The 10,592-nt window shown below is 47.4% G+C and overlaps 1 protein-coding gene across 4 annotated transcripts in view; it reads right to left on the bottom strand.

Annotated features, from left to right (window-relative positions):
- Nucleotides 1-2,069: 2,069 nt before the first annotated feature.
- The window catches only part of NIT1 (nitrilase 1), an 84,851-nt gene continuing 76,328 nt past the window's right edge, over nucleotides 2,070-10,592 (bottom strand). For all 4 annotated transcript variants that reach the window (XM_086945423.1, XM_086945424.1, XM_086945425.1 and 1 more), the window contains one exon: nucleotides 2,070-2,228. In XM_086945423.1, the coding sequence (XP_086801549.1) occupies nucleotides 2,191-2,228 (38 nt within the window). In that variant the 3' untranslated portion in view covers nucleotides 2,070-2,190. The remainder of the gene's footprint in view (nucleotides 2,229-10,592) is intronic.

Below are 10,592 nucleotides of genomic sequence, written 5' to 3'. Positions count from 1 at the left end.
AGCTTGTTGAAGTGTTTGTTTTTTAAGTGGTGCCCAGCCATTCCCTGCTGCAGCGCAGACCATGCAGCCCAGATTAAATTTTATTTTGCACATGAAAGCCGCACCTATAAGCTTTGCAAATACTTGTAACAAAAGTAGGAAAACATGATAGCTTTCTGCGTAGAACATGTATTAAAGAATTGAGTGTGGCTAAAAGTGTGATGACTGAGTTTAGTTTTCAGACGTAAAATAGTCCCTCCTGCATTCCGATGGAAGCACTTCCTAGAAAGCAGAATGATACACCAAACAGCCAATAGCGTGAGATGTATTCATTTGGGCTGTGCGAATTCCGTCCTGTTTATTTCAAATAATTGGAACAATAGCACTTCCTGTAAATTGCGCTTACAAGTAGAACTAAAAGCCACTGCATATCTCCAAATCAGCAATGTTTGGAAGTTATCCCGCTCCTTGTACTCCTGTTCACCTCCCTAAAAATTAAAATGCCTCTTTAGACTAAGTAGTTCACTTATTTTGAAACTCTTGCTCATCCTTCAAAAAACACAGTTGATTTCAGTGGGCTCACCCTACAAAACCACCCGGTTGCCCGGGTCGAATGGCTCTTTTTAGAGCCTGAAGAGATTCTTTTGTGTGGTGCAACGCTTGTAAAGGTGCTGCCAGGCGGAAGGTGGGCGGCGGAAGAGTTTGCGTGTTTCCCCATGATGTCTTCACCTCCAGAGGCCACGTGCATAGCAGCCTTCTACGACAATGGATTGGACTAATGTCGCTTGTGTTATTGGCGGGCGCCACCTCACTGCCTCCCTAGCACAGAGGAAGCCATGCTCAAAGCAGCACCCTGAGGTGAACAGGCATGCACTCCCAAGTTCACTTGCTGCCGTAGCTCCCCACCCCAGATGATCTGCCCATAATCTCATGCATGGATCACTGAACCGAAAAGTAGCACTTTCAGAAACAAATTGTATAATCATTTTATAGGAAAATCTTTCTTTACACAGCGCTGTCTGTGCACTCTAGGCAGGAGTCCCAGCCAAACACCTACGACGACTACAATGCACCCAAAACGCCTCCGCCCGACTTTTCGTCAACATCCCCCGCCGCAGCCACATCACCCCCCAACTGAGAGACCTACACTGGCTCCCCGTCGACAAGAGGATCACTTTCAAGCTCTTCACCCACGCACACAAAGCACTCCACAACGCCGGACCAGCCTACCTGAACCACACCCCCACACGCCAGCTCCGCTCCGCCAGCCTCGCCCTCGCCGCTGTCCCCCGCATCCAACGAACGACCTTCGGCGGCAGATCCTTTTCCTACCTCGCCGCCAAGACCTGGAATACCCTCCCTACCCACACACAGCAGACCCAAGACCTACTCGCCTTCAGAAGACTCCTCAAGACCTGGCTCTTCGAGCAGTAGCAGCACCCCCAGCCCCTCCCTCCACTCAGCGCCTTGGGACCCTCACGGTTAAGTAGCGCACTTTACAAGTACTCCGATTGATTGATTGTCTGTGAAATGTATACACAAATGAAGCAGGGACAAAGAATCTACAAATACTGGTTCGTAGTTCGATGTGGTATGAGGTTGGACCCCTCCAACAGGGCACAAGTCCTAAACAAGCATTGGCATAGGTCTCGCCTTTAGAACCTTATAAGTGTTTAGCCATGCAACAGTTGAAGTTGTTGCACCAAGGATATTGTGCTGGATAACTAAACACTTATAAGATGCCAAAGGCGAGACCTATTTGTTATGCCAATGCTTGTTCTATTAATATAGGGGTGACATTCTTTCCGAGATGACCAGTTCAACTACTTATTCTCTGCTGTTGCCCTTCTTTGTATTCTTCTAAGCTCCTGTGACAAACAACGGCACATTTCTGACCTAATGCCCAATAGAAATAGCTTTCCATTTCATTGTAATCCTATGTTGGAATCCACTTACACAGCTAGGCTTACTTGTCTTTTGTAAGAATCCACAATACCATCTTCCTTGTCGTGAATGTGGCAAAACAAAAGACAACACTTTGTGCCTCAACATTTAAATAGCTAGGACAGAAGGAAAACAACTGCTCTGTGAACAGAAAAGGTAGGTGAAACACTTTATTCAGATCAAACCTAACAGGAGGGAGCTCGCCAGCCAACTGCTCCTATTCGGAACACTCTGAGCCTTGTCCATCATTAGAACAGAATGCTCACTTCACAGCAAGGAGTGCAGGATGCCACCATTCTTCCTCCCTTAAATTATAAAAAAGAAACACATATATTACGGCATCATAATGAAATATGTTACAAAATACTATTAACAAAAAAAATGAAAAATTAACACATCTAGGTAAAAAAAATTGTAACATTACATCCAAGTCATTTTAAAATCCACAATTTTCATACATTGAATAATACAGTGCCACCACTCTTAACACTCGCTTACTTCACACCCTGTATCAGGCACGCAAGTAGTTTCACCACTTTCTTGAATTTCCATCATTCAATAGAAAAGAATAGAAGAAGGATCTACTCTTTCTGGAGGAGCTGGGAAAATGTGGACAACACTGTGCTTGCCCAATGTCGTTTTCTCACTCAAACACAAACTCCTTCCTGCAACTCTACAGGAACACACCCTGGCCAATTCCTTATTATTTGCTCTCACATTTTTCTTCTCCACACAATTACACAACAATGCTCTAGGCTGCTACCCCTCAATCTCAAAATAGGTTATCCATGTGACACTGTTGGGATTTGGCTGATATGACAACACCAACTTGCTCACAGCATTTTCTACTGAAATCCACAAATTATCTGCACACCCTCTTTTAGTGTTCCATCCACCGCTCAATCAAACCATTTCCTTGGGGATAATATATAGGCAACTGAACCTATTCAGTTCCCTTTACTGCCAAGAAATCTTTTATAGTATGGAAAACACTCTTTTCCATTGCCTTTTAAGATAACCTCAGTCATTCCTTCTTTCTGTCCCATAAATCTTTCAGGAACTTGATAACCTCCTCTGGAGTAACCCGATTAATACATTTCACTTCTGGTCATTGTGAATAATACTCTACAACCACAATCACATATATGGGTCTGAGACCCATAACACTGTAAGGACCAGAAATATCTGGGGCAATTTTCTTCCATGGTGCATCCAGCTTGTCAGACTAATTTGGTGGTTGTAGCACTGTTTTGGGTACTTATCGCACCATGCACATTGTATACAATGCCCTCTGTTTCGTTCCACATCACAGTCAAGTCTTGCCCACCAGTAACTCTGCTCTAATACGGCATTCGGTGCCACTCATCCCTACATGACCTTCCAGAACAAGTCTTAAAATTCTGTCTCTCAACATCTCAGTAACTACCAGTAAATCATTTCTCATTATAATCTTTCCTGAGTATGACAATTCCCTATCTGCATAATGATTCTGCCAGTTCCAACACAAGACCCTCCTTAAGCCATCCAACAGAACATTTTCTTTCAGAGTGATTCACTCATCATGCAAAATATGACCTTCTGTTATTTCATGCACACCAGAAATCGTTACTTCTTAATCAATCGATTCACCAACCTGAATATCTTCCACAGGCAGACGTGACAGAATCTGCTAAAACTATTTTTTTTCCAGGAAGGTATTACAGTCTGTTATTATTCTCCATCAATCTCAAAAGTCACTTTGAAATTCTCACAGAGGCACAGCCTACCGCCTTAGTGGTAAAAATATCTACAAGAGGACGATAATATGTGCGTATAACAGATTTGGTCTCCCACATAAACCTTTTTAAGTAATTCACACCCCACCAACATGTTATCAATCGTGAAGTAGTTATTCTCTGCTTCCATTAATGACCTTGGTGTTTATGCAATGGTAACATCTTTATAGTGACGGAGTTCTAATAGAACAGCACCCAACCCAATGCTACTAGCATAGGTACTAATGAAAGATTTATCCTGGGTGTTGAACGCCTTTTAGTGCTCTAGCTATGATCTTTTTCAGATCACAAAACTCCTTCTCACACTCTTTGCACCAATTAAATATCCGTTTTCAGCATATGTTTACATATTTACTCAGTCTAGTCTGGAAAAATGGGAATAAGGAAATAGTAATATTCTGTAATCCCGAAGAATGTTCTCAATTATTCGTTGCTCTGTGTTAAAGGAGTTTTTTCAATAATAGCCTGACTAGTTTTACTTTTGGAGAGATTCCATTTTCATCTAATCACCGACCAAGGTACTAAACTCCTTCAACATCAGTTTTGCATTTTTCCCTCTTAATGGTCAATCGGCTGTCCTGAAGTACCTCTAATACCCTATTATGTGTCTTAATGATCTCTTCAAATCCCAATATTTATCCTGGAAGTATTTAACATTGGACATATTCTTAAATAGTTCGTAAATGTCTCTTTGAATAATGTCAAAGCCAACTCAAATGGCAAGCACTTATACCTATATGTCTGTTAACCATGATGAAAGAAGGCAGCAGCATGGGATCCGAGTGTAGAGAGATTTGATGGTATGCTGATGACATGGCCAAAGTGGAGAAAATGCTAGCTCCTCTGATTTGTCGTCAGCATCGCCCCAATGTTAGGGGTAGGATGTCTATCCACCCAGATTGCGGAGTTCAAAATCACGCAAATCTACACATAAAAAAGCTTGCTGCTGTTTTGCTTTATTAGAACCACAGGAGCCAACCATTTCGACACCTCAGTTTCTTCAAAATATCCTACTCTCATAACCTTTGCAATTCTCTGTGCAGAGGTTCCTACATAACCAAGGGAATGCCTTTACTTTGTGTGCCTTGGGAATTACACTGTTCGTAAGTGGATGCAGCCATATTAGGTATAGGTTCTTCCTGCCCTTGTTTTGAAAGACCAGATTGGAGTCCTTATGACGGATGGGTTCCTTCGGGTATGCCCACATTATGGAGATGCCTCCTTGCCCTGTTTAAGGGTACTGGGTGCCCTTCAACTCAAGTGCACGGGGGACATGGGAAAAAAGGTAACTCGAGCTTAAATGAGTATGTCTCTAACAGACCTCATGCTGGGTGTTGACACACACTGTGCCCCCAGTTGTAGGTCTTTGAAACTGTTTCTGACATTACAGTTAAGTTGTTTTTTATTGTAATAGTAGTATCTGTCCATGCTTGTTTATGGCACCTTTATTTGCGACGTGATAACCATTTTTATGGTATTTACTAAGACAGACATTCCTGCTTCATTGGTTTTCTACAGTGGAAACCCTCTTTCTCCATCACCTTAAAGGTTTTTGTATAGATATTGTTTGATTGTTATTTTGGCTCAGTGAATCTGTGGGCTGGCTTATTTTTTTTAATCTTATGCCATATTGCCATATCTTCAATACTTTTATAGGTTTTGAAAGTGCAGTGACGAGAGAGAGAGAGAGAATGAGTGAGTGTGTGTGTGTATATATATATATAGAGTAGTTTCTTACCTGTAACTCCAGTTCTGTAGTAGGGGTATCTCTGTTATAGTCATAATCTAGTGAATAGTCCCGCTCATGTGCGGGGACCCCAGGGCAATCAAAAATAATCTCTTAAGCGGTCTTCTTTGCAGTACTGCATAGACACTTAAGAGAGAATTAAAGACAAATAATGCAGCCTATACATGCAAGGCTACACTGTCCAGTACTTCAACTAGAAATGCAAGGATATTCCAAAAATATCCCACTTTAGACCGGTCTACCAGGTTTAACCATGGAAAACACTTCCCCCCTTCACCAAATCCTTGGAATGATCGAGAGGAAGGACAGGACAGACAAGCCCCCATAGGCTGCCATTATGTGGCTTAAAAAGGGATACAGTGCCTTTAAGGAAACTTTCCAGAACTCTCCTGGTATCCCAGAATGCACAGCAACTCCCTCCACTTTCAGTTCTTTTTGGAGGTGTATCAGCTAGACCTGTAGCATTCATTTCATCACTTTCTCCACCGGGGAGGAGGGCAGGCGCTTATGACTATAACAGAGATACCCCTACTACAGAACTGGAGTTACAGGTAAGAAACTACTCCTTCTGTAGTAGGGGATCCCTGTGTATAGTTATAATCTAATGAATAGAATGGCAAGCCCATCCAAAAACAACCCGGCGGTGGAGAAAAAGACAACACCACTATTATGCGAATAGATTTCGCAGCGAAGCCTGTCTGACCTGAGCATCTGCCCTGGCATCAGAGTCCAGACAGTAATGTTTAGCAAAGGTATGGACCGACTTCCAAGTGGCAGCCTTGCAGATTTCTGCAATGGGAACATTACAAAGCAAAGCAGTTGTGGCTGCTTTGCCCCTGGTGGAATGAGCCTTATGCTTACCCCCTAAGGTCTTATTCGCTTTCTGATAACAAAGCTGGATACACGACAATCCACCTAGAGATAGATTGCTTCGAAGTAGCCAGACCAGTCCTAACTGACCCATAGTTGACAAGCAATTGGTCGGACCTGAGAATGTCTTTGGTCTTATCCAGATAGAATTTCAACACCCTTCTAACATCCAGGGAATGAAGAGACCTTTCCGCTGGAGTAGAAGGATTCTGGAAAAAAGTTGGTAAAGTTATAGTCTGATTAACATGAAAATCAGAAATCACCTTTGGAAGGAACTTAGAGTACGCATAACAACCTTAGCAGCATGAAACACAGCATAAGGTTCTTGGCAACACAATGCCTGAATCTCACTCACCCTGCGGGCCGATGTAATGGCCTCGAGGAACACCGCCTTCCAAGACAGGTGCTGCAGCGAAGCCTTATGAATAGGCTCGAAAGGTTCCTTCATCAGTCTGGACAGCACCACATTTAGTTCCCATGCCGGCGAAGGAAGTCGAACAGGAGGGAACACCTTCTTCAATCCTTCCAAAAAATCCTTAATCACAGGGATCTGGAAGAAGGACGTCTGCGAAGGACATTTTCTGTAAGCAGTCAATGCAGCCAGATGAACCTTAATAAAATGGAAATTTAGGCCAGACTGAGCTAGATGCAGAAGGTATGGAAGGATAACATCCTCCTTGCAGTTCATAGGATCATAGTTTTTAGGCATGCACCAGATGCAGAATCTCTTTCATTTATAAGCATAAGAGGTCCTAGAGGACGGCCTCTTAGCCTCCTTCAATATGTCCATGCAATCCTCAGGGAGATTTAAGTGGCCATATTGCACTATCTTAGGAGCCATGCCACAAAACTCAACGATAAGAGGTTGGGGTGCACCATCTGCCCACCGAACTTCGTGAGAAGGCCCGGCCGACACGGCAGCCGCCGATGAGGAAGGATCGAGCGATGAAGCAGGTCTGTGAACCACCACTGCCTGGGCCATTCCGGAGGAATGAGGATCATTCGCGCCTGAGACTGGGCCAGCTTGATGAGCACTGCCGGAATCAGGGGAATGGGTGGAAAAGCGTACAGAAAGCTGTTCGACCAGTTGATCCATAACGCGTCCCCCAGCGTCCCCGGTTAGTAATACCTCGAGGCGAAATCGCTGCATTTGCTGTTTTCGGCGGTGGCGAACAGATCCATGTCTGGAGTGCCCCACACGGCGAAGATGTCTTTGAACACTTCGTCGTTTATGACCCACTCGTGGTTTTCTTGCAGCAGCCTGCTGAGGGCGTCCGCCTGAACATTCTGTACACCGGGCAGATGAGTCGCCGTTATCGTCAATCCTCTGGCTAGCAGCCAGTGCCAGATCGCCTGTGCCTCCTGTGACAGTGTGCGCGATCTCGAGCCCCCCTGCTTGTTGAGGTAATACATCGTGGTCGTATTGTCCGTCTGTACAAGCAAGGAGCTGGTCTGGAAGGACGGAAGAAAGGCCTTCAGTGCCAAGTGAACAGCTCTGAGTTCCAAGAAATTGATGCGATACGTGAACTCCACCGGAGACCACTGCCCTTGGATCTGTAGATGATCTGAATGCGCTCCCCAGCCCAGGAGAGACGCATCCGTCACGATAGTCCGAGTCGGGATATCCTTGTGGAAAGGAACCCCTCTGAGTAGATTCTCTGCCGAGCACCACCATCTCAGGGACTGTTGGGCGTGAAGAGACAGTTGAATCCGGTCGTCCCAACACCCTGCCCTCTGGTCCCACTGATCCTCCAAGCATTCCTGTAGCAGCCTCATATGTAGGCGCGCGTGTGGAGTGAGAAAGATACAAGAGGCCATCGATCCCAGTAGAGAAGACACCGTCCTCACTGTTGTAGATGGAGCAGCTATGAGAGCCTGAGCCTTCCGAAGGCTAGATAAGCATCTCTCCTCCGAAGAAGACACGCTTGTCGACAACATATTGATGGAGGCTCCCAAGTACTGTAGGCACTGCACAGGAATCGGGACAGACTTGGACAGATTTATGTGCAACCCCAGACTATTCAGCAGGAAGGCTGTCCTGTTGAAGTGCAACTGTGCTTCCTGGAAGGTGGAGGCTTTGATCAACTAATCGTCCAGGTACAGGTAGACAAACACCTTGTTCTTTCTCAAGTGCGCTGCTACCACAGCCATGCATTTTGAAAAAGTCCTGGGTGCAGACTTCAATCCAAACGGTAGTACGGTGTACGGATAATGATTGGTGCCGACTAGGAAGCGCAGGAACTTTCGATGTTTCCGTGCAATGGGCACATGGAAGTACACATCTCGCAGATCTATCGCGCACAGCCAGTCTCCCCTCTGCAGCTGAGGATAGATCTGGTGCAAGGACAGCATGCAAAACTTCTCCCTGCGAATCCACTTGTTTGCTTGTCGCAAATCCAGAATGGGCCTGAACTTGTTCTTGTCCTTCTTCTGTACTAGGAAGAAGCGTGAGTAAAGACCCTTTCCCCTTTGAGACAAAGGGACGTCTTCTATCGCCCTTTTTCTTAACAGGGTATCGGCCTCCGCCTGGAGCTCCCGCAGTCGAAACTGTGAGCCGACCGGTGGAATTGCTGGAGGCGGGCTGGTGAAACGAAGACTGTATCCATTGCAAACAATATTCAGCACCCACTTGTCCTGAGTAATGTTTCTCCACTCTGCCAGGTAATGTTGAATGCTTCCCCCCAACTGAGCGGGTAACGGATGAAGGGGAAGTAACAACTCAGGGCCTAGTCCCAGCCGGGCCTTTGGTCGCGGATGAAGCTTGTTGACCACCACGGCCCCTCTGGCGCGGGTACCGCTGGAACTGCTGCTGTTGCAGCTGTTGTTGTCCAGCCTGGCGACCTTGCCCTCTACCTTGCGCCCCGTACCGTCTCTGGAACGAGCGGAAGGTCTTCTTCTGTTCCTTCGGCTTCTCGAATCCGACAGCCATCAAGGTCTCCGCCTTCGCCTTAATACGGGCCATCTCCTCGTCTGCGTGTTTACCAAACAGGGTCTCACCAGAGAAGGGTAGATTGGCCACCCTCTGCTGCGCCTCGGGCTTCAAGGACGTCAGACGCAGCCAGGCGTGGCGCCTCAGGTTGACCCCATGGCAGTATCCGTGCAGCTCTCCTTGTCAGGAGGCACTGTCGATGACGGGGTGGTTGCGTGCTGCTTCCTCGCCGCCGTCACAATCACCGAATCCGCCGCAGGGTCCAAGCGAAGGAACGCAAGATCCGTGTCTGGGGCCCGATACTTCTTTTGCAGCCTGGAAGTCGATGCTTTAGTAACCGCAGGGGTGAGGAAGAGCTCCATGGCGGGTTCCACTAGCCCTGGTACCAACGGACGAGACAATTGTTTCTTGTGAAGGGTCTCGAAAATGACGGAAGTCAAGGGTGTGGGCGTAGTGAGCGTGATGCCCAGCTTAGCCGCTCCTCGCAGCAATACTTCCTGGAAGGAGACAATATCGTCTATCGGGGACACCCTCGTCCGAGGGGAGTCAGACAGGGTCGGCGAGTAATCCCTGGCACTGGACGAGTCCGTGTGGCGGGATCTAGATCTGTCCCTCCTATGGCATCGTCTGGAGCTCGTAGAGGAGCGATGGCGACTCCTGGACCTATCTCTCCGCCGTGAGCGAGACCTCGATCTCCGCGGTCTTGGGCGGTCTGCCGGCCGGAAAGGAGGGCGCTGTGGAGGTAGAGCCGGGAGCCTAGGCTGTGGAAGCCCCGTAGGAGGCGTCGGCAAATGAGGCAGCGAAGTAGACCTCGGCGGACCGGGTGGAGGAGGGCGGTGAGGAGGAACTGGAGGTAGTGGAGGCATAGGAGGTTGTGGAGGAGGAGTCGGGGTCCGTGGAGGAGGACCCACGGGTAAAGGAGGCGGTGTAGGTGACCTCGGTTTGGCAGGCGAGTAGGCTTGAGAGTTCTCCGAGCCCGGAGATCGTCCCACTCTTCTTTTCTTCTTCTTCTGATCAGAGGGGGGCGATCTAGAGGCCCTCTCCCTCATGGGCGAGCGGCGGCGCCGCCGTGACCACGTGCTCGCAGAAGCTGGGGACTCCGTCCTAGTCCTAGAACGTCTAGTCTTCCTCCTCGATGCTGAGCGTCCCTTGACGTTGACGAACGTCGTCTCAACGTCGATGGCCGTCTCTTCGACGATGACGAGCGGTGTCTCAACGTCAACCGTCTCCTCGACGACGGCGATCTCCTCGGCGTCGAAGACCTCCATCTCGACGCTGATCTTCGTCTCGACGTCGCAAACTTACGTGTCGACGTCGACTGTGACCGGCGGTGTCGCCTCGGCGGTGA

Source organism: Lissotriton vulgaris, chromosome 12, assembly GCF_964263255.1.
Source record: "Lissotriton vulgaris chromosome 12, aLisVul1.2, whole genome shotgun sequence".
Classification (NCBI taxonomy): domain Eukaryota; kingdom Metazoa; phylum Chordata; class Amphibia; order Caudata; family Salamandridae; genus Lissotriton; species Lissotriton vulgaris.
This window is presented reverse-complemented; position numbering and strand designations above follow the sequence as displayed.